The sequence below is a fragment of the Candoia aspera genome, chromosome 2 (assembly GCF_035149785.1).
Source record: "Candoia aspera isolate rCanAsp1 chromosome 2, rCanAsp1.hap2, whole genome shotgun sequence".
NCBI classification, from domain to species: Eukaryota; Metazoa; Chordata; class Lepidosauria; order Squamata; family Boidae; genus Candoia; species Candoia aspera.
The window spans coordinates 232,707,881-232,732,863 of NC_086154.1; the positions used below are offsets into that span (position 1 = coordinate 232,707,881).

At 36.7% G+C, this 24,983-nt stretch overlaps 1 protein-coding gene across 1 annotated transcript in view; it reads left to right on the forward strand.

Moving 5' to 3' along the window:
* Window positions 1-24,983, forward strand: part of ARHGEF28 (Rho guanine nucleotide exchange factor 28) — a 71,826-nt gene that overhangs the window by 5,161 nt on the left and 41,682 nt on the right. Inside the window, exons 2-13 of the mRNA XM_063295513.1 lie at window positions 11,373-11,503; window positions 13,147-13,361; window positions 14,162-14,369; window positions 14,649-14,760; window positions 15,376-15,415; window positions 15,734-15,857; window positions 16,789-16,921; window positions 18,559-18,614; window positions 20,406-20,457; window positions 22,226-22,373; window positions 22,462-22,583; window positions 23,536-23,676. Of these exons, the coding sequence (XP_063151583.1) occupies window positions 11,373-11,503; window positions 13,147-13,361; window positions 14,162-14,369; window positions 14,649-14,760; window positions 15,376-15,415; window positions 15,734-15,857; window positions 16,789-16,921; window positions 18,559-18,614; window positions 20,406-20,457; window positions 22,226-22,373; window positions 22,462-22,583; window positions 23,536-23,676 (1,482 nt within the window). The remainder of the gene's footprint in view (window positions 1-11,372; window positions 11,504-13,146; window positions 13,362-14,161; window positions 14,370-14,648; window positions 14,761-15,375; window positions 15,416-15,733; window positions 15,858-16,788; window positions 16,922-18,558; window positions 18,615-20,405; window positions 20,458-22,225; window positions 22,374-22,461; window positions 22,584-23,535; window positions 23,677-24,983) is intronic.

Consider the following 24,983-nt stretch of genomic DNA (forward strand, 5'->3'; position numbering starts at 1 on the left):
AAATGGGTTGCTGAGGCTCACAGCATGCAAAACTAGAGATCCCCAATGTTCTGCTCCAGAAATATTCTAGGTCTTCATACTCACATCCTGCTTTGGGGTAGCAGCTTGGTAATTCCTGCTGCCAGCATCTGTCTTTCAAGGGAATCATTACATGACTTCCTTCATGCTAACCCCAGTGTATGAAAGAGAGAAACCTCTCACATGCTGTGCTGCCTTTCAGGCAATTAGAAAGTTAAAAAAGAATGGAAAAAGTGAAATAATTTCAATAATGCCGTGGCCCTGGCCATGTAGCATAGAGATGTGGCAACTAGAGAACTCAACTGAGAAACCAATCTCACAGAAGATACACAAAATCAAATTTTATTAAAATAAGACAAGATAAAATGTATGGATAACATACAGAGTTGCCTGTCAGCCTCTTTCAGATCAGTTAAAAAGGAAAGAAAATCCAAAAGGAAATGGAATGTTCTAAATTGAATGGTGCTGGTCTTCTACAAATAGATAATTCTTTGCCAGAATCTCCAAGATGATGCTGGAGAATAATCAAATTATTATTACGGTTTACAATAAATTCTAAAGAGAAAAATAACATTTTTTGAACACAGCCTGAAATATGGAGTAAAGGCTGAGATTATAGACAATACCCAAACTTGTTCAGCAAAATAAAAACATGAGGCACTGGCACTTTAGTACAACACAGCAAACAGAAATCAAAACCCTGGAACAAATTCCTGCTTCAATGTGTTACCTATTTCTACAGAAATAGAATCCTCTTGAAACAAATTCTTTTGCTTCCTTTACGTGGACTTTCTTTACATGGACTTTCCACAGCTTCTTGGAGCATTCCAGCCATTTAATTTAATTGAGACTGTTGGATGGAAGCCTTGTTCCTCACCCAGCCTCCTTTTACACACTTCTCCCAAGTTCTGCCCTTTGTTTTAAAGCAGCTAAACTTTTTAAAATTTCCTGCAGAGGGAAGGACTGAGATACCTCATTCTGTATGCGGCCAAGAACATTACTACCTTTTGGACATGTAGATTTACAGTCTGGCATGACCACCCTCACCACACACCCATATCTCTCCTTTCCTCCAAGAACTCAAGACACTGCATTAGTGATGTGTAAAACCTACCATTCTTTTTCCAGATCCCACTGACTCAGCCATTTCAAGGGGTGTTGTGGCACTTTTCTGGAAGTAATTTTTTGACCGGGAAACAGTTTGTGATATTCTGGACTTGATACAGCACTATTTTATCTAGAATCCTATAATGCACTTCTCTGGAGCCCTATAAACTGGTTGACTACCCCCAGAATGAATAAAATTATTTGGTCTGAAGGAGGAATAGAATGTTCTAGAGTTCTCTGGAACATTTTGTTCCCAGAAGGATAGGTTTTGTATTTAGATACAGTATGCTTAGCACTCCCTTATCTCTACTTTTCCACATAGTAATAAGCTTGTGGAAGACAGTAGCCTGAAGTCATCCAGTGAGTTTCCATGGCTCAGTGTGGACTTGAATCTAAGTCTCCATGGGCCCTTAGTACCCTAACCTGGATCTCCAAGAACAGAAAAAATCAACTATATTAAATTGGTTTTAGGACCAAATACTTCCTAATAAATAAGCAAGGTGAAAAATGTTGCTTAGGGTACAATTTTCGAATAATCATGCCTTCTCTGGGAAGCCCTCGTTCTATTTCTAGGAATGTTGATGAAAGTGTATAACTTATTTATTATGAAAATAGGCAGAATATTTTCACTCTCCTCCTCCTCATGAGAAAAGAACAATTTCTGGAATTAGCATCTGTAGACATGAAGAGTAACTAAAGAATTTAAGCTGCATTTTGTAGTTGTTATCCCATAGGTATATTGTTTTCAGTTTTCTTTGTCATTCCAATAAAAGGAAAACCTTAGAAGATGTAAGAATACAAACATAAGCTTGATTAAAAAAAAACGATTTGAGAGAAGCTTCTCCTGAAGTGTAACAATTTACACTTTACCATAATTGAGAAGAACTCAGAAACCAGAGTTGTGAAAGGTAATATGAAAATTCAACCTTTGACTGTTGATGGAGGCTTAAATACCATTCCCATCCTTGTGAGCAGCTTTTCACAGTGGGGGGGGGGGGGGGGAGGTATAATGGCAGAAGAAGAAACTACAAATGACAGTTTGCCTGGAATTTTAGATAGCCATTCTGTAAACTTTGAATGCAGTATATAAGTCAAACCATTTTGTCCCTTTAATTTATCTGCTATTTAGGCTAACCAAGGGGCAGTAAACAAGAGGCAGTTTTACCTTACCTACATAGAAAGGAAAAGGTTTTACATGCTTCCAGCCATTACCTGGAAATGAGCAAGAAGCTTTCTCTCACTTTGTCTCAGCAAAGCCAAAACTAATGCTTTACCACATGTTAAAAAGGATATCATAGAGTTGAAAAAGGTGCATAAAAGGACGACCAGTTCCAGAACAATGAATCTATAAGGGAAAGATAATAATGTTTGGGGTTTTTAGTTTGAAAACACAGTAAGTAAGTGTGAACATGACAAGGCTTATAAAATTATGCATGGTGTAGACGAAAGAGGTTTTCCCCCCTACTTTACTTATACTAGAACCCTGGCTAATTCCATGAGCCTGATTGGTGGGAGATCAAAAACAGATGAAGGAAGTATGTCTCCTAGCAAACAGATCCAATATGTTCTTACATTTCAGATGTCGTGGTAGGTACCATACAAAATGGGTTAAATAAATTTGTGGAAGATAAGGCTTTCAATGGCTATTAGTTGTGGTGGATAGTTTATTTATTTACTTAAAGTTATCCTTAATGGTTACTGAGGAATTCCTTTCCCAACATTGGTATTTATGACTCAGAGTTGATCTGTGGAATGGAATGATGGTAGATACAGCTATTCTTCAGCACTTTCCACTTGATTTATTGAAGAGCTTGGGAAAACTCTAGATCTATGATGGTAGTAATGGTAGAGAGAAACCTGGGCTGATTCTTATTGAACATGTGTAGAACTTGATATGTGGCAGAGACAAAAACAAAGAAACCCTCCTTCTCAGCTTCAGCTAATAAGAGTTGTGGCTTCATACTCTAGAGATTAAAATTGTGAAGATGGCCCTTCCAAAGACTTTAGTTGATGACACTGTAAGATACTTTGCTGATAAATTCATTGCTATCTATTCTGTTCTGGTGGGAAGGTTGAGCTACTTGTCCACTTTTTAAATTAAAAGTGTGAACAGTTTGTTTATAGGGCTTAAGCCAGCCACATCCCCTTTAGACCTCTGCCTACCCTGGCTAAAAAAAACTGCAGGTGGGCTGCTGGCTATTTATCTGGTGGGCTAGGAATAGACAATGCTGCCCCTTTCTCCCATATTTTATTTATTTATCAAACTTTATCACCGTCTTCCTCCGAAGGAGGGAGATGTTCCTGTTTGTCTTGTAACTTAAGTATTTGCTATCCCGTTTATGATGCAAGCTTTTTGGTAATGTTTATAAAAACACCAAGCTGAATAAAATTGACACTCATATACATGGGCCAAATTTAATAGTTACATCTAAAGTGGTGGCAACCCTCCTTTAGTACCACAAGCATGGTGAAATGTTCAAAGCATTTTCACATGCAGTATATTGGTAATTCTTTGAAACTTTGAAAGAAGCATGAATATTGGTAGAAGAAAAGCTGTGGAGACATTTATGATAAGCCCATTCTCTGAAAGTTTTGGCTTCTGCACATTAGGAGTAAAGGAAACAAAATACGTGGAAGACAGTTTTGAAGATCTGTCCTTTTAATCCTGAAATTCAGACATAAATCTTACTTGGTATGAGGTTGTACACTTTATCCAACATAATTTATACTGCAGATTCCTTCCCTTTTTGGTTTCATAGCTTTCATTCTTTAAGTTATAGATTAACCTATGTTAACATAGCTGGAGGAAATTCTGGGAAGCTATTTGAAAACTGTTTGCTATTTTCTCCTGGTGATTGTTATTCATTTTCTTCTCTGACATATGTCTAAAATGTATGAAATATATAGGAATGTTATTAAATGGTGCTTAAGCATTTTAAATAATCCTTTGAGATTTCATATGGGCATTACATTATAAATATAGTAAACAGATCCAGAACTATTGGCCTGTGTGATTTATTTAATGTGATGATTGCCTTATTTATGTATTTATTTATGACAAGTATTTGCATGCTACCTACTGTTTAGATTCTAAGCAGGTTATGATCAATAATCTCTTATTTCTGTATATACTGACTTTACTGAAAAGGCTGAAATGTTGGAGTAGTATGTGATGGAAGTAAAGCTTAAGAGAGAATATAAAGAAAGCTTAGCAAACAACGATACGTGATATCACCATGGCTACTTAATGTATTTTATGGATAAATATATAGAGAATATTTGTGGTAGCATTTGAGGTATGTTGATTGGTAAAGTGGAAATGTGTGTACTGTTGTATGCAGATGCTGCCATGTTGATGACTGAGAATCCAAATGATTTGCAGTACATGTTAGATAAATTGTATGATGGAATGGAATATGGATATGAAATTAATATAGAGGGAAATGGCTGGAGAAGTTTTAAGACATGCAACTATTTGTAAAAAAGTAATGGGTAGTGTGTAGCCTTTTGCAAGGAATTAATGTTTGTCCAAACAAGTGAAGATGGCTACATAGGAGTGTAGCCCACTTTGTTATATGAAAGTGAGAGTTGGGTACCTCAAGAGAAACTTAAGAATAAGTTGAAGCTAGTGGGAATAGTTTATTTAAGAAGTGTATCAGATAAAACAAGAAAAGATGGGCTCAAGAATGAAAGGCTGATGAATAAATGTGGATTGAATATAAAAGTGAATGACCAACACAAACCCCCCCCTACATTGAGGTGGTTTAGTCATATAGAGAGAATGAAGACTGAATTGCAGAACAAATATATGCTGGAAGAGGAAGGGGAACAGTGAGAATGTCATGACTGGATGGAGATGATGAGAAAAGAGAGAAGTGAAAAGTCTCAAGGATAGAAAACAATATATGAATTGATATATAGGAGCATGATGGAAGCAAAAATGGTTCACTATTGTAGAAAAGTATGGAAAGGTACAGTGAATTGTGTTAGTGCAAGCTAGATTTAGTTGGATGTCCTTTCCTTTTCTCTTATTTTTGGTCTTTAATTTTTTTTCTTACTACTTCTTACTTTTTCTATGCTTTGCTTAATGTTGTTTACTTGTAAGGAAATAGAGTGACTGTTGTATATGTATGTATGCATATAAATAAAAAGTTAGTTTCCTAGAGTACCCTGTTTCTAGGGTGGGAGTACATCTTATCTTAAGGAAAAGGCATCATCTGTTTTAAGGACTGTTCAATCCAAATTTAGTTTAACGTTAATCACAAGAAAGGAAAACAGGATCCTTCAGCTGCCCATCAAGAGCTAACTCCTAGACAGCAAAGTGGGCAGGCACACAAGCCACAGGATCACAGTCTTCACATTACAGTGAGATGTGTCACATTTCTATTTAAATTATAAGCTAGCAAATGCAAATCTGTATCATCTTTGTTTAGGTAACGAGTTTCCTCTTTTTGAACAATGCATACTTATAGCTTAGTCACTATATTTGGTACACGTAATGTGTGTTTTGGAAAATAATGACAAGGTATGGTATGCCACTATCATACTCTTTGACAGTTGTCCGTGTGTATGCGGTAGGGTCAATAAGTAAAGCATAGGGGGTACTTACTGTTGGTGCATTTGTAGAGTTCTAGCTTTTGAACACAATGACATGTACAACAGAATATAGAGGATGCAGTTCTTGCCAACTTGCGACAGTCTCTGAAAAACATAACTGTCTTGTTAGAGAAGACCGAAGTCCATCTGGGCTAGAATTTTAAAAGGAAACAACCAGATGCCCCAAGACGCAGTACAAGCATTGGAAATCCTTTTAAAAAACGATTTAAAGTACTAATTTTCACATGTGTGAACTTATATTTTTGGTTAGTAAACTGAAATCTTGATCTCTCTATTGATTTTACAAGAGACTAGATAAATCACAGGCATTGAGTTAACAATTTGCCATAATTGTGCTATAAAAATGTATGGAACTTCAGGAATGTGATTTATAATCTGCACATTAGATATTGCTTTGTCATTTTTTAAACTGGATTGTTTCTTCCAGTAAAAATAAATAACTAATAGAGTCGATGTGTAATTAATTCTCCTGTTTGGTGTATTAGAAGTCTTGAAATACCTTTCCTATTACAGTCTAAGTTATGGATGCAGATAGGAAGCTGATGAGCTACTCTTTTATAACACTTAGAGTGTTATAAAGTCTAAGAATCTGCTATAGATATTTGACTGCTAAGTCCATTGGAATTTTCAGTTATTTCAGACTTGCAAAAACCATAATAACCAAAGGTACACTTTTTAAAAAGATGCTCTGGATGGCCCCCACCCTGCTGGTGTTTTGAAGGGCCTTGAAGACCTGGCTCTTCTCCCAGGCCTTTGGCGAGGGTGACTGAAGTCTCCTTTAGACTATGTGGGTTGTTTTCCTTTGTTCCCATCTGGTTTTGTCATCCTGCCATCTTTACCCTTCTTTTTATCTCTTGATGTTTTTCTAGCTTTTAATGTTTTATGTTTTAAACAATTTGTAAACTGCCCAGGGTTGCTGAGAGTCAGGCAGCATATAAATTTAATAATAATTAAATAATTATTGATATTATTATTGCTATTAGTAGTAGTATCCTGACCAAATCTGTTTTGTGGTTAAGAATCACAGGCTATAAAAGTTCCCCTAAAGAATATCGTGATTAGATCTCAGCTGTAGGATAGTTTAGACATTAGAAAAGACATTGACCTGTATTAACCACTCATATGAAGCCACCATTTTTGCTCCCCATGCCCCCAGAACAAGAATGGAAGAATAAATCACCTCAGCCCCCTCACTCTGCCCAAAAAGGAAAGAAAAGCAATTTGCTGTCTTATACTCCAGTTTGATTGAAAATCAATAAAATAAGTATAAAATTCACTGTTGGCTCATTTGATTGGAGGCAATGAGGAAGAGATCCAAAGCCTTAAATTAGCATTTTTCTTACAGCACATGGGGGATGGGGTGTAATGGTATGTGGGAATGACCTTGGGAGGCAGGAGGGAGAGCCGCAGACTGGACAACCAGCGTGTGAAAGATTTCTCAGCCCACAGCAGGAGAGGAGCTGTGGGAAGTGTTTCAGAAGGGACTCTCCCTAGTTTTCCGGAAAGTAAAAGAGAAGAGGGGAAAAATACAGTACTTTCACTCTTGCAAGATTCTGTTAATGTAACCTTACAATAAACAGAGTTAGCACTCATGGTTGTGCTTCTTGTCTGGACTACCTCAAAGGGCTAACATGAGCAGGAGTCCCCCTCAATGACCAAATGGAGCCACAGCTTCTCAAAAACACACATACACACACACCAGCTTCACTGCCTGTAGCCATACTGCAGCTGGGCAGGAAATAAATCAGTTTAGCCTTTCAACCCATCAGAGGAACATGGAGGGCAGGAACTGTTTTCTGACTGGCACAGAATCCTTGTGTAGAAGTGTGAGAAATGTAGGGAAGCAGAGAAATAGTGTAAGTAATTTTAAGGTTGGCAAACAGTGTAGACATTACATAGCATTTCTTCATATAGAAGCAGATTGCCAAATTTTAATTGCCATTAAGACATAAATAGTATAGCCTATGGACTTGTCTATAATCTGTGAAGCACTGAAGAAATCCTTAGCTGGTGTGACAGTATTTTAATCTCTAAAACTGACTTTGTTTTGGCCAACTCAAATATGTATAAGCTGAGTTTTTGGTGATATAAGGAAGAGATGTCTGTCACTTTGGCATGTTAATAGATTTTAAAATTAATAATTACTCACGAAGTAAGGAAAAATGCAGACCCTTCATTCCCAGCCTCTCACTGTTAGTAAAAACAGTGTTTTTTTAAATCTTGATTTACTACAGTGTTTAATACATGCTCACTTATTAACCCCATTATCACTCTTCTAAGAGAACCATTAATGTTATTTCTATACTCTACCTGATATAATGATGGTTTTAGCCATCTTTTTGTAATATTAGTCATAGTTTCATACAATGTATCAGATGGAAGGAACCTTACAGGTCATCTAATCCAACTCCTTTTCAACCAATTACTGCTTATTCCATTAGATTCCTCTACTGTTTACAGCTCTAACCATCAGGAAATTTCTCCCAATATTCTACCTAAAATTCTTTTCTTTAAATTTCAAACTGTGCAATATCTACAATACTGGGGGAAGTAATTCATTGGCATGGGTGTGGTATCAGTATGCTGATGTTACCCAGCTCCACCCCTGCTGAGCAGGGGGTGCTGTTCAGGTGCTGACCCAGTGTCTAGAGGCTGTGAGGGTCTGGATAGGGAGAACCAGCTCTGACTCAGTGCTAGCAAGATGAGGTGGCTTTGGTTCCCCCTGCCCCCCAGGGATCCAGGGAGGTGTCAGCTTTGACTCTTGATAGGGTAGCGATTCCCCAGAGAGAGCTGGTTCTCAACCTGGGGTTCACAAAGAGCAGGTGGCAGCCATGGCTGGGGGGCTCTTTGCACAGATCCATCTTGTGCACCAATTGTGCCCATTCCTGGACTGGGAGGCCTTGCTCACAGTCATGCATGCCTTGGTCACTACCTGGTTGGATTACTGTAATGTACTATTCATAGGGTTGCCCTTGAACACCATCCATAAATTACAACCGGTCCAAAATGCAGCGGCATGTGTAGTTTTGGATGCCCCTTGCTTTGCTCATATTATACCACTGCTGCAGGAGTTGCACTAGTGTTTTCCAGGTACAATTCAAAGGGCTGGTTATTACCTGTAAAGCCCTGCATGCCACAGAACCAGGTTATTTGTGGAATTGCGTCTCCCTGAGAATACCTGCCTGCTTCACCAGGTCAGATAGGGTGGGCATGCTCCAAGCCCCTTCCCTTAAAAGTTATCATCTAGTGAGATCTAGGAAGCGTGACTTCTCAGGAGCGACCTCTGTCCTGTGGAACACCCTCCGGAGATCTGGCAGGCTCCCACCCTTCTAGCCTTCCAGATAAGGCTTATAAAGCCGACTCTTCCCCCAGGCTTTGGGATAGGGTGAATCTGAAGCCCAGTGAGTGTTGCTATCATTATTGTTTTTGTTGTTGTTATTGCGGAGTGCTGCTGGGCACTGTTTCTGTTTTGGATGTTGGTTTTTAAAATTTTAAAATTTATTTTACATATTTTATTGTTGCTGTGAGCCATCCAGAGTTATGGTATGTAAGATGAGCAGCCATATATGTTTCCTAAATTAAATAAACACAAAAATTATAAAAAATACTGTGTTTCTGTTGGCTGGGTTATCAGTTTAGGCTACTAGAGTGGCCATGTTAAGAGTAAAGAAATAAAAAAGATGGTAACAAATTCTGCTTATTTTTTATGTGTTAAAACATTTTGCTATTTGAAAACAGTAGGTAAAAATTTCAGGTATAATGAATGAATATTCTGATCATGGATTCTAGTGGACTCTTAATTTTTTTAATGCAAGATATACCAGTACAGGGGTACTAAATTCCATTATTTGCATGCATTTATCTTGGTATCAAAGTATATCTCATATAAGTTTGCAAAATAAATAAATAAATACCACTATTCTTCTTGTCTCCTTCAAAATATTTTGTGTGTGTGTGTGTGTATAGGTAAAAAGAGATCTCTATTTATTTTCTAATATGCATATAATCCTAAACATCTTCATAAAACTATGCATATAAACTTCCCAATGGTAAGCATTATTAAGGGCCTGTGTCATTCAGTGGGATTAAAAGAGATGAGAGAAATGGGTTGAGCTACGTACATTTCTCCTAATAGAACTATTAACACCTTTTGAGGAAAGAATATTGGGGGAAAGAGTTAATCCTCCTCTCTTCCAATCCCAGAGTTGATTTCATTTATTTAATAATATTATTGACTAGTTGATAACATCTAATTTTTGCTCCAATAAAACAATGCTTTCATTATTCAGTTCAGTTAGCTCCTTGTTTATTTGAATAGATTATATCCTGAATGAATAAACGATGAGGAAACAAATGTGTTGGCAGGCAGTGTAGGATACATTGGGATTTTAGTACCTATTACTTAATATTTTACTTCCTTTTCTTTCTCCCTCAAATGACTCTTAACTGCTGTCTTCAGTCCCCATTTTGAAATGTTATAGCAGAAACATAAAAAAATAATAAGCAGCTGAAATACCTGCTGCATTATCAAATTCCCTTTTCACAAGTTGGCGTAGTTGTAGTGTGTCATGCAGAGATGTGGCGCAGCCAAGTTTAAGGAGAAACAAATAACTAACCAAAATTCAAAGCAGATCCTGGAAACAATTTAGTCCAGCAAAGACATTGTGTTGCACTGATAAGGAAATGCAGGAAGCTGAGTTAGTCCACCAGTATCAGACCTTGTAGTTCTTTTGGAACTCCTTTAATTTGGAAAACCCCGGTGAGCTGCTGGTCAGATTCCTTCTCATTTGATGTTTAAAAATCACAAGAATCGTATGATTCTCCCCCTCATCCCAGAACTAGTAGACCCAGATATGAGGGGATTTGGGGAACACTGGTCTAGGCACTCCTGTTAGTCTTAAGTATGGCCATATTGGTAGATCCACTAATGACAGTCATTATAGTGACAGCCTTCCTCTTATGTGTGTGAGATGATAAGGAACCTTTCATGCTGCTATTTATGATAATTAGTTCATAATGAAAATTTGGAGCTAGAAAGGGTTGATCTAATCATGGTGGGACAGGTGAACAATATTTTGGTGACCAATGGATAGCTGAAACACAAAGTAGATAGGCCCAGTTTATTTTTAAACTATGGTTTCACTCTTTCAGAACATATAGTTGTCCATTCTCCCACCTCAGATGGCTGTAAACTGTCTAGTCAAGAGGGACTTTGAAGGGCTGCAAAAAGCATTGTAAGTTGCCCATCCCTGTTATAAGCCCGGTACATAGCTAATTCTAGTAACAGTTCATGTCGTCTTTATCTAACTTCCCAACCTGCTGCTCTTCAAATATGGTGGGATTATAACTCCTAGAATTCCACGCCAGCAATGAGCAATAGTATATCTAGAGGCCATGATGTTCCATGAGTACTAGAATGACCCTGCTGAAGAAGACCGAATGTGACGACAACAATGGGAAGAGGAGGAATTAAAAATGGCAAAGCTTTTTGTATGGTCTGATAGCTCCTCTTACCTCAAGTGCTCTTACTCATGAGACAAAAATATGAATAATTTCATCTTGACATTGTCATCTCTTTCTTATGAATTACCATGAAGAAAATAAATTCTTTTACTATTATTTTATTCCAGCTCAGCAACATTCCCCATTTGAGATATACAGGAGAAAACCAAATCCTTCTACCTTCTTTGCTGCAGCCAGACTTTCAGCTATGCTAAATGGAAGTGATGAGGTGTATGCAAACCGCATGGTAGTGGATCAGGTAAGACTGACAGGTGTATATTGATATTAATTACATACGGCTATTGAAAGTATGTGATTGTATTAAGTTATGGAATTCCACAATTATTGTTTATTTTATTTCAAGGGGAAACAATGGGGGTGTCTGTCATTCATAACCTAAATGTGCTAATGTATATACATATTAATGAAAATGTGTTAGCCAAAATTAGGAGCAAAACTATGTGCGCGGAAGTCCCATTGATTCTAGAGGAGCTTCACATAATTCTACAATAGTTTGTGGACTCTGATTTTTTTCTCAAGCTTGTATAATATTGATACTTCAAAAAAAGTTTTTGGACTAAAATGCTCTACTTTTTAAAAGATGAAGAATAAGATTAAAAACTTTTGTTTAAACAGGATACCAAGAACCTTGCACTTAGTTCCTCTGAAATGGCTCTTAATCAGTACTGAGCCATGCCATTTCATTTGGGGACTGATTGGTGCTAATTCTTATCAGTTATAAATTCAACAAGAATCTTTTAAAAATGAAATAACATGAAAGACCTGCAACCAGTGGTTTGGGTTTGCAAATCTCAGCCTCCTTCCTTCACTCCACTTACCTACTGGGTGAATTGTATAAAAATGTCTTCTGCATCCCTCCTTTACCACCCATGTGCTGCCCATCTCTTTCTGCACCATTTGTCCCATTCTTCTCTTTCTCTTCGTCTGTTTCATGCACATGTATACATCCATCTGTTTTGTGCTCTTCTCTCATATATCATGCATTTGCATCTCATGCACATGTACCTCTTTCTTCCCTGGGCCAGAGCTGGGGAGCCCTTGCCCCTCCAGATGTTGCTGCATCACAAGTCTCAGTAGTTCTATTGGGAAAGCCATGATGAGGCTGGTGTTGCTGTTCAGCATCCTCCAGAAGGCCATGTTTCTTCTTCCCTGTCATAGACTACGAAGAATCCTTGTCCATGAAGTTTAGTGTAATCTTACAATTAGTGAGTGACACTACAGAAAATAAATATAACTGCTAAGCAGACAATATACATTTTATTTAAAGTTTTTAGGTTTGATATGATAATAACATCAGTAATATAAAATAATAAATATAGCATCTTAGTTTTGTTTTTACTAGTTTATGCTATCTTGTGTCTGCTTTCTGAGGAATTACTATGTTTTATTCTGCTTCTGTGGATTGCAAATATTTTTATATCATTTTGATACCTGATAATGTCATTATGAGAGCCAGTTTGATCTAGTGGTTAAGGCAATGGGCTAGAAACCAGGAGACTGTGAGTTCTAGTCCTGCCTTAGGCCTGAAAGCTGGCTGGGTGACTTTGGGCCAGTCACTCTCTCTCAGCCCTAGGAAGTAAGCAATGGCAAACCACTTATGAAATCTTGCCAAGAAAACTGCAGGGACTAGTCCAGGCAATTGCTGAGTATCAGACACAATTGAACGGATAAAAAAAATGTTATTATAGATATTGCGGGAATGAATTCTGCCTTGTTGCATAGCACTGGAAGTACATGTCAACATCACGGTGTTCCTGATTCCATTGCCCTTTTCTGTTGGGATTATTAATGTCTCTGGACAGTTCTACAGACTAAATTTAGCTTTACCTCATTTTGTATTATTTTGCATTTATCATTAACAATTGTATTTTCACACTTTAGATGGAAGATGCTGGTATCAACAGCCAGACTACTTCTGAAACTAACACAGATTCAAATAAAGATCCAGAGGTGTTGGAAAATATTCCAAGTAACCAAAAGCTATCAACGCTTATGATACCTAGCTTGGATACAGCAGGTTCTTACATGCCACTAAAGAAGACACATGCTCTTAGTAATCTGCGAAATCATCGTTATCCCTTTATTAAAAAACGAAGGTGTGAAATAGGTTTTGATTGCATTGTTATAAAAATAACTTTTTTTCACAACTGATCCTAAAAACAGAGTTAAAAAAAAAAGGAAATAAAGTACTAACTGATAAGATTTGCACCTCATTTTTTGGTTATGTTCTGCTGAAATTATAACAGAGTGAGAATGTTGGCAGGTCATTTCTGTAATTATCACCTTAATACTGCTTATTCTTGGCATTCATTTACTAGTTTAGTAATGTGCCAAAAGAACAGTACAAGGCAAATTGGGATTTCCTAATTTTTATGTGTGTTTGTCCTATAAAATAACTATGGGTTGCAGGGATTTGGAAAGGAAAAGGAATGTGTTGGTCTCTGATAACACAATTAAGCACAAGTGGTCAAAGAATGGCTTTTACAGAGATATTTTCCGCCAGAGGAGCATGCTAAAAATCTTCCATTGCTGTTTTTCTGTCTCTGTATTCATGCTGCCAGGGCAAATGTGAGCTTTGGAACTAGTCTGCCGATGTATTGTTTATTTTTGACCAAAAACAGTGGGGGGGGGGGAACGGGTGGTAGTACAAGTTTGAGAGAGAGAGAGAGAGAGAGATAAAGAAAGAGAGAAAGACAGACAGACAGACACATTCAGGGAAATACTGCCTTTTCCCCAATGTGTAAAGCATGCCTCTAATTTCTTAGATTTTTGAGTTATTTTAATAATTGTCAAGAATAGGTAGGGTGGATGAAAGGGCAACACACTTTACTTACTGGTGTATAACTGGTTTAAGTTACTCTTGTAAATTATCATGTTTGTGTTCCTTTGCTCCCAGTTCCAGTCTTGATGACTTGGATGTCGACAGTGGAGATGAAAGAATGTCTAACCGATCCCACAACTGCTATTCTTCAGTGTCCTACAACTCTTCTGTGGTCTTGCCTAGTAATAGTGGTAGGTTAAGTGCTTCAGAGACCACTGCTGGACTGGACGGTAGCATGAGCAGAGCTGAATCTCTTCCTTTATCCAACAGTTTACACTCCAAGGTATTTATTATTGCTTTGGTTTCCCTATAAAATTAATAACAATTTTAATTGATGTGACAGCTTATCCATACTTAATATTTTCCCAAACATGCATATTATTATTTTTTTAGTAATTGGAATTTACTAGTAAATTTTAGTAAAAGGAATTTTCCATAAGTAACAATGGTTACAAGAGAAATAATTATGTATTTATCTAGTTTTGCAGTTAAGAAATCTTTTGTAAAAACTGAAAAAGAGATAGGAAAGTTTCAGATTATGTTGTTTGTTTTATATTTTTAGGAATCTCTGCTTTCGGGGATTCGTTCTCGTTCATATTCTTATACTTCACCCAAGGTCTTATTAGGGAAACCACAGTGTTCCCGGGAATTTACACAATGTGATTCAAATGATGGTGAGCACTGATCTTTTTAATACTCTTACATTTCTAGAGCAAGTTAGCATGGTTTATTCAGCCTCATATTAACTTCAGAGTAGGATATTAAATGTGCTTTTCATATAAAAGGAAATATTTTTTTCTAAGTGAGAGCATTGAAATTAATCACATGTATTCTACCATCTTCTAAATCAGGTTTATATCTAACTGTGTATGTGGGAAGGTAGGCAGGATGAACTGATGCAACTATATTTTCTCCCTGTAATCTGCACCTTGCATTTGTATTTAGTCAATATATTTAGTCATGTATTATTGAGGTTCTGGGAAAAGGGAGAATATTTGCTTGTTTGCTTGTTAAATTTATATCCTCCTGTTCAGGAGCAAAAGGCAGCATACTTCATGCTCCTTCTTCCCATTTTTCCCCATAACAACAATTGTTGTTGTTGTTGTTGTTGTTATGATTTCAGGGATGTTAGTATACAATATTAATTATTAAATGGAATGAATACAAATGAATTTTTAAATGGAATATGAATGAATACAAATGAATTTTTAAATGGAAATCTTACACTTTTAACAATTAGTGACTGTTACGGTATAATTGTTTTAAACCTATTAATTACTGTTTTATAGAATCACACACATTCAGCTTTCATGAACATTCAGAAAAAAGGTATGTTTTCAAAGGAGGCATGTATACATATAATTTGGCTATTAGTAATAACCATCAAATAGATGCACTTTACTTGAGAACAAAAATGTAAGAATTTTTGCATCAGTCAGACATGCTACTTGTATTAACTTGTGACGGCTGGATAAAATGCCAAAATGCACTTATATGGAATTGTTCCATATTTAAATAAGATATGAGAGTGCAGATACTTATTTTTCTTATTTTGTGACATCTCCTGTGTAGAGTCATATATTTTATTAATTATACTTTTTTTTTTTACTTTAAACGATGCTAAGATATTTACTGGTATATTTTTAGGATTCAAGAAGAAGAATGGGATAAGTACATTATGCCAACAAAATCAGAATCTGAAAAATATAAAGTTAGCCGAACATTCAGTTTTCTAATGAATAGAATGGCCAGTACACGAAATAAATCTAAGGTAATTTGTGATAAATGCACTATAGTAAAAAAGAAAAAGTAGACTAACACATGAATGTTGATTTGTGCTTTCAATTAAATGATGGAATATTAAAATACAGTTCTTACTGGAGATTTTCTAACTGAAAATAAGAAATATTTCCTTTGGACACACTGGGTTGCTTAACTGAGTAGAAAACATTTTCCAGTTGCAAGAGGCTTTTTAAAAAAAAAAAAAAAGCATAGCAGGATCATTTAAAATAGCATTTTCCACCTACAGTGGAATGATAACATCCTCTATACTAATTTAGGGCTTATCATTCCATTGTCTGAAAATGCTAGTTTGGCCATATGTATCAGGCTGAATAAAGAGGGAAAAGGGCTGAATTTGATAGAAGGAACTGTGTTCTTTGAGGGTTTGCGCCAAATACTTCCCTTCTGATTTGGGGACAGTTTTGAAACAATTTTTTAAGACTAGTTCGTGTCAATATTTCTTCAGTCTACTGCTGTTTTGGTTCCATTCTGATTTTCACAAACTCTTCTTTGGAAAAAGTTCCATATGTGGTCCTATGTAATCATACTGATTTGTAGGTATTTAGAATTGTCCTAAGATGATCCTGACATCCCCTGAATGATGTAAGCCTTCAGAAAGTGCTGAGCTCATCCTCAGTGTCTATATACTTTTGCTCCCCTTTCATTACAATATCCAGCATCTCCAGAAGCAAAGATGTTACTTGAATGTGTGTTGTGGCAGGTTATTCTGCCTTGGTTTACATAAACATGTAAAATATATATCTATGGAATATTGATCTACAAAATGGAGAGGAGTGAAAAGATTATTCATTGCTTCTTTTGAGTTGGGGTGGTTGACTGCTTCTGGAGATATTTATGCTGTACCACTTTGAAAACTAAATGAACCATTTTTATTTTTATTTCCCATTTTGGTTATTAAGGCAAAAAGCAAAGATGCCAAAGAAAAAGAGAAAGTTAACAGACATCAGTTTGTTTCTGGATCTTATGCTGGGGTAATGCCTTGTTTTACATGTGAGAAACCACTGTTGGGGAAAGAATCATTGCAATGTTCCTGTAAGTAGCTATACTTTGTCTTCATAGGTGTTTGCTTTCCACAACTCTTTTATAGAAAGTTGCTTGCATTTTGTAGATTGGTTCTAAACTTAGTCATATGCAGAACAGATCATAGACCAATAGCCACAACTGACCCAATTTCCCTGATTTTTGTGGGATTATTCTAAGCATGACTAAATACATATTCAATCCTATTTCTTGATTTGAAAATAATTTTTATTCTGCTTAGTTCAAAATACAGTGTTCGTATCATAGGCTGTGATACTACATTTCAGGATTCATGCACAGGCACACTGGAGCCTGTCTTATCCTGAGTATATTGACTGGCAGCGGTTCTCCATGGCTTTTCTAGTTCTGAGCTCCAACAGTTCAGAACTAGAACATTTTTAGTTCTCAGCTGTTGGTGACTGAATTTGGAACTCCTCCTACTAAGTCAAAACCCCTAAGTCTACCACACCACAGGCTATAGTGGCCTCTTAATTAGGTGTTTACCAACATGATAAAGCCATATTAACAAATTAGCGTATTAAATATGATCTAATTTTATGTCTTCCTAGAGCAGTTGTTGGGTTTATACAGTTTTCCAATGGATGTTGCCTTAAATCAGTTTCATCTTTATATACCCCCAAATTAAACTTAAGAGTTGCAAATATTTTCTTCTAGCTATTCCATAAAATGGAGTCAGAGAGATCTGTTTAGAAATTATAAGGGGAGCACTAGTGAAAGGATCTCAGAAATCAGCTCCACCCCCAACCCTCTGCTTGGCCTCAGCCTGCATTTCTTTTTCTTCCTGATCAGTTCCAACAGATGAAATGAGCCCAGAGATTGAAAGAAAAACACCTTGAGGAGATATGCAAGGGTGCTGTATGAGCAGGGTTTAGTAAACCTCATACATGCTTCTCTTCTCAAACATGGATTAAGTTTGTCTCAGTCTGAACATGGTTGGGCCTGTGTGAAGACAGAGACAGACCTTTTTCCAAATCATGGCATATCTGAGGGATCACCTTTCTCCAATTGTTTCTGCTCACCTGGTTGTTCAGGCAGAACGGGTACATTCAACTTGTGGGACCAAGAAAGTGTGCCTTTTTGATTGTGGCCCTCGCCCTCTGGAACAGCATCCCACCAGAGATATGGATGGTGTTGTCTCTCCTGGGATTCTGGAAAGCCCTTAAAACCTGGCTTTGCTCCCAGGTCTGGGATTAATGTATTTGCGTGGCCCTTGTTGGGCTTGTATTGTTAGGGTTGTTTTAGTCTGAGCTGTAAGTATTTATGTTTTCAACCGTTTTTTTATTTTGTAAGCCACCCAGAGTCTGTTGGAGTGGGCAGCTACAACAAATAGCAATCAATAAATAAATATATTTCATCTAGTTTGATTCTCAAGGTCATCATAATATAAACATAGAATGGGGCTGTTCTCTTGGTGGCAACATCCTATTCTATATGATGTGTGTTTCTGGTCCAAGACATTGTATTTCTTTATCCTTTCAGTGAGAATGCGCTTACTTACATAACTTTTCCAACCCTTTTGAATCAACCAGTCATCACAGCTGGAAAACATGTTAGGACAAGAATTACTTCTAGATAGAAATATTTTAAACTGAGATTGCAACTGAGAGAATTTTCTTGCTTGCTTTCAGATTGCAGTGCAATTGTGCATAAAAGTTGTAAGGACTGTGCTCCTGCATGTACAAAAGTAAGTTTTAAAGTGACCACCTGGGGTTGTAATTGCTCATTGTTACATTTCTTATTTCTATCTTTGTATACTGCCACTTTGTTTTATGTAATTACAGTATGAGAAAGCTTAAGACTGTAACATACCAAGAAGTTTATATTTTATTGAGGGAACAGATAGTCCTCACTTACCAATGGTAATTGGGACCCAGAACTCCATCACTAAGTGACGCGGTCATAAGGCATGATGTCATGTGACCATGCCCACTTACGACGGCAGTTCTGACAGTCCCAGTTACCATCGAATCCTGTGCAGTCGCAGCGTCCTGTGGTCATGTCATTGCCATGATGACCTCCTGCTGACTTTCCCATTGACTTTGCTTGTCAGAAGTCAGCAGTAAAGGCCACAAACGGTGTTCACGTGACCGTACAATGCTGTGACATCATAATTGCAAGCCATTTACCAAATGTCTGAATTATGGTCACATGACTGTGGGTACACTGCGATGGCTGCAACTAAGAAGACCTGTCATAAGTTCCTTTTGTTAGTGCTGTTGTAACTTTGAACAGTCACTGAATGAGTAGATGTTAAGCAAGGACTACCTGTAGTTTTATACTAGAGTAATAATTTCATCTAAGCATTTCAAATGAGTAACTTGTTGACCTGCAGAAAAAAATTAAGGCATTTTTTGTGGTAGTAAAGTCTCTACAAATAGATACAGTAAGAGTAACTAAGGTTAGTATTTTCCTAAACTCGCTTGCTTAAGAAGTTTGTTGCTTTGTTTTTGCAGTAGAAGTCATTTTGTTTGAGTCTTTCTGTTTAGGCTTCTTTTATTACAATGACTTATCCTTTTTATAGCTGTGTTTGTTACTGTGGTTTGCTAGACACATGACTAGTTTGTACAGCTATGAATAACTTTTATAATATCTCTTGCCATCTGGGATCAGCTAAAAAATCATGCAAACTTGATCCATGGCTTTTTGCATGAAGTAGAAACCAGGAATGCTGGCTTATTTTAATAAGCCAAACTTGGAAGCCATTCTTTTTATCTTGAATTTTGACTTTCTCTGGAAGAAATGAGTGAGAGATTCTATTGTTGTGATAAATAAACAGTCACAGGAATTTGTCCACAATTTTGTCTTGTCCATGGCTCAGACTTGCCCAATCCATCTCTGACTCTCTTCATATTCCAATTAATTCTTGAGAAAGGTTGTGTGCTTGGGCAGATGATTTGACTGCCTTTGGGAACTTGGACTTGGCTTTTCTGGGGACCATAAATTAGACTAGTGAAGTAGTTGCTTCAAAATCATTTGCAGGAGCATAATGAACTGAGAATTGAAATTCAGATGGAACTCAGGTATGAATAGCATCATCTTCCTGTTTTGTTAAATCCAGAGGCTGGGTTTATATTATCAAGAGGCTGGGTTTATATTATTAAGTAGAACAAAGAGGAACAGCGCCCCTTGGTGTGCACTAGTTAGAATAACGTAAAAGGGCATCTGTTCGATATTACTGGCTTTTCCCAACAGTATTATTTTTTAAAATAGGTCTGTCAAATTTCCAAAATATATAACAATTTATAGTAATTATTGTACCTGGCACATTAGCAAAACTCTAGCAGTTTGCAACTTCACTATTACGGTTATGTGAAAAATGAAGCCTCATAGGTCAGGGTAAGATCTTTTGATAAAATATGATCACAGATGCGTAGAAGTGTTAAATCATCTCTTATTTAACCAAATAAATAAGCTCTATATTTAATATAATATTTAATAAAAATTCATATTAATGTAAAACCTTCTTCTTTATCAGAAATTGCAAGATAGAAGCCATGTTAAGAACAAGATACAAACTGTCCAGACAAGTAAGCCAAATAGTAAGAAAGCTAAGAGGTCTGAACTGTATTTCTTCTGTTATGTTTCATATTTTGTTATTATCAGTGGCTGCCTTTGGAAGAATGGACAGTTTTTGTTGATTTTCCCATTCCCTTACAGTGTCTTTAGGTGACAAACAAAGCTGTCATTGAGTATCAGGTTCCTTTGTTTTAGAACAGGACATGGTTTGGGGAGCTTCAGACATTTCCTCCATTCTTCCCTCTTCTTTATGGTGTCCCTCCATAAAGATTCCCTCCATTCTTCCATCTTCTTTATGGGTGTCTCCACTGTCCCCTGGTCCTTCCACGAGCAGTAGTAGACTTCTCAGAATGAAGTGAACACTTTGGGTCTAATCCAATATTTTTAACTTGCTTCACTATCCAACTCCAAGATTTTCCCTCATACAATAGTTTTACCTGAACTTCTGGCAGCATGTATTCAATAGCTGAATTCCACAAACATTGAAACCAGAAATGCCCAGAAGTGCTCAATCTATGATCATATTTGTTGGGCCACATGTAACCTACAATATTTGGTGTGGCCCTCAGTATAGTCTCAAAAGTTGTTGTTATTTTTAATGTGGCAGAAAGATGAAATGGTTAAATATGCCTAAAATAATTACATTAACAGTTTTAATTCTGATTAAGTTTAACATATTTTAAATCAGATTTAGTTTTTGCTCTGGCTTCATTTTTGAAAGTGTGGGTTGTAACATGCAGTTCAGAAGCCAGTGATGTCCCTCAGCCTGTAGTGTACCTTAGCTCTAAATTATGACTTGTAAGGTTTTCCCCCCTTAATTTTGATAGAACCATAGCTTATCTACAGTCTAGAATCAAACTTTGAATTTAAACAGTATTTAAGGAAACTGGGGAGATAATCCTTTTGAACAATTGTTAATATATGAACTCTTCAGATACTCTGAAATTCGTGGAAGTTGACAGAAATATTAAAGTGATTAAAAAAAATATGAAATTCTGAAATTGGAGAGACTATGAAATATATGTTGTAATCACAGACAGAGTTTAGGAACAATATTTTCATAAATCTAAAATATTACAATAATATTTGCAAATTACATTTCAATCTGTACATCATTTTTAGTGAGACATTAATTTTGTAGGACAAGATCCAAAGATTAATTCCACCAGTACCATTACCCTGGGATGCTTTGTATGTGCTTCTTGAGAAGTAATTATCCATGTCTAAAGACTTCTCACAGTGATATTTGAATTTGCTATATGTCTACTTAGATATAAATCTCATTAAATTCAGTGGGACAATTATTAGTAAGTTAGATTTAGAATTGCAGTTTGAATGTGGTTGCAAAGGCAGTTTATGATACATCATGAATGTATGCCAATCCAAAGATCCAATAGGTGAGCATAAACAATTTTTTATTATCTTAGCTATTGTTTGCTGGAAGAATATAGGAAGCAGCTGTACTGTCATACCCTTGGCCATCAGGCTCAATATTGTTTAAACAGATTGGCAGTAATTCTCCAGTATTTCTGAGATGAATCTTTTCCAGCTTATTTCTAACTAAAAATAAGAGGAGCTGATCCTGAGATATTTCATGTATCTTATGAAGAGAGCTTTAACTCACAAAAGCTTATGCCTATTAATAAAATTTGTTCTTAAGTACTACCAGACTCCTGATTTTGGGGATCTTTGGCATACAAGATATATTCTCCATGACTATCCCTAATACATTGATGGACTACATTGTTAAAATCTAACACTGTAATTTTGATTTTCCAGATCCATCGTTCAGAGATACTCCACAGCCAGCATTCTTGACAACTCAGCCTTCTACCACAATTCCCATTGGAGTATCCACTATGAAAAAAGAAGCATTACAGCAACAACACTCCTTATCCAGAAGTGTTCCAAGTACCACTTCTGAAAGGTAGACAGTACTCTCTGATGCCTTGCAGTTTAAAAAAAAAGATATCCAAGTGAACCACAATATCTGTACGATTTTGTTTTATCCATAGAAAGTGTATGTCCTCACTGGAGCCAGATACTAATACCAGCAGTTGGAGAGCTAGGTCACACTCTGAAGAGCTGCTGCAAACGATAGGATCTGCTTCATCTGCTGACTCCTTTATAATTGAAGGTAAACTGGGAACTCAGTGTGAAACCATTCACATGCAAAAATACTGACATTATTAACAAGTAATATTGAATTACATTACATTTTTTTAAAAAATAAAAGGGATTCATCTGTGGTCATGTTATGATCAGAAACAAGGCTCAAAATTTAGAGATCAGCATTCTGCAGGTGACCTAAACTCTTTCTCAGATTCTTTAAAATGTTGAATGTTAGTTTTTAAAAGGTGCCATTACTGTATTTCTTTAAGGTGTAACTGAATGTGCATTTGCTTATACCACAGCAGCAATGTGTTCCTTGAGGGGGAACCAACTGAATGAAGCGTTAGTTCCTTCATAAGTGTTCAGCAAAACTTTCCAATCAATGCCATACAGATAACAAGGTAAAGGGCAGTGAAACTGGAGAGAGTTTATCATATTCTTGCCCTCTTATCTTGACAGGATTAAACTGTCAGGATTAAACTGTCAGTTTTCCAGACTCACTGACACCGACCACATAACTTTTTTTCTTATAGAGTACAACATTCATGTTTATTTTTATTTATATATTACTCACATTTATATGGCTGCCCATCTCACACAAGGTGACTCCAGAGTGGTGTATAACAATGAGGTAAAAAAACAGTGAATAATAAAAACTATCATTATAAAAAGATAAAATGATTATTAAAAGAATAATCATGTTCATTTCAGGATCTTCATTTCTGAAGTAATGTGTATCCCACTAAATGCTTTTTTTAAAAAAATGGATTTCATACTAAAGATACACAGAAGGAAACATTATCAGGAACTGATAACCATATCTCATGATTCATAAATGCATAGTACTCCTTGGGAGTACTAAAAATCAGCACATGGACCAATCCTGGATTACATTTTAGTTATTTAATTGGTATCTGAGTTTAACTTGTCTGTGTTGTTGATATATTTAAGAATGGCTTTTATTTTGTTTGCTGTAGATGATGTTGATGCCTCTTTATGGAGTGACCTCAGCACTGATACATTGGAATTTGAGGCAGAGTCTTGGAGTCTGGTTGTAGAGCCTTGGTTTTGTAACCAACAAGAAAAGGATGTTATCAAGCGGCAAGATGTAATCTTTGGTTAGTTTGCTATAGTATCCTGTAGGTTTCTATACAGATCAGCCTTTCTTAACTTTTTGATCCTGGAGGAACCCTTGAAATATTTTTCAGGCCTTGGGAACCCCTGCATATTCACGCTCAAATATAGGCTAGAAGTTACAAAAATATTTTATTCGTTTCATGTGTAGGCCTTTATATATGTAGTTAGCAGTGTTCTTAAACTAAAAGAATAAAATTACCTCTTTAATGTGAAGTTATCCAAATTAGAAATAATTTTTTAAATAAATCGTGATCTCCCAGGGAATCCCTAGTGACCTCTCGGGGAACCCTAGGGTTCCACGGAATCCTAGTTGAGAAACCCTGGTATAAATGGTTGGACATGAGCCTTCCCTAATTTGGTGCTCACTAGATGTGTTGCATTCAGCTAGCAGGGTGTGATAATAGGAGTTGTAGTCTAAAATATATGCTGGAATCAGTAATGGAATAAAATAAAAAAAGGCACATTAGTTTCAGAACTTAGATCTTATTTCTGTCTATATAACACTCTGAGGAAGTGAGAAGAGTCACAGTTGTAATTGAAATTATTCAACCTCCATTGCAAATCAGGTTGATTGTCAAAATGTACAGACTTTCAGCTGTTTGCAATGAACAAATCAAACAAAAACAATTAAAATAGCTCAACACAACAAATGCTTCACGTGGTGTCCCCGAAGTCAACTGAAAATGCAATTTATAATGACTTCTCCAGTCTCAAAATTATTCAACCCCTTCATGGCAAGCATCTTCACTACTTAGTAGAGCACCCTTTTGCTGACCTGCTGCAAACGAGATGCATAGCCAGACACCAGCTTCTGGCAGTGCTCCTGAGGAATCTTAGCCCATTCCTCATGAGCAATGGCCTCCAGTTCAGTCATATTCTTGGGTTTGCATGCTGCAACTGCCTTCTTCAAATCCCACCAGAGATTTTCTATGGGGTTCAAGTCAGGTGACTGTGATGGCCACTGTAGAATCTTCCAGGACTTCTTCTGCATCCAAGCCTTAGTGGAATTTGAGGTATACTTGGGATCACTGTCCTGTTGGAAGGTCCAATGACGCCCAAGCTTCAGCTTCCTTACAGATGGCATGACGTTTTCTCCTAGGATTTCCTGATCCTTCAATGAATCCATCTTGCCGTCCACACACTGCAGGTTTCCAGTGCCAGAGGATGCAAAGCAGCCCCAGAGCATCACCAAGCCACCACCATGCTTAACTGTAGGCAGAGTGTTCTTTTCAGCTACTGCTGATTCATTGGGCTGAAAAGTTCCAGTTTTGTTTCATTGCTCCACAGA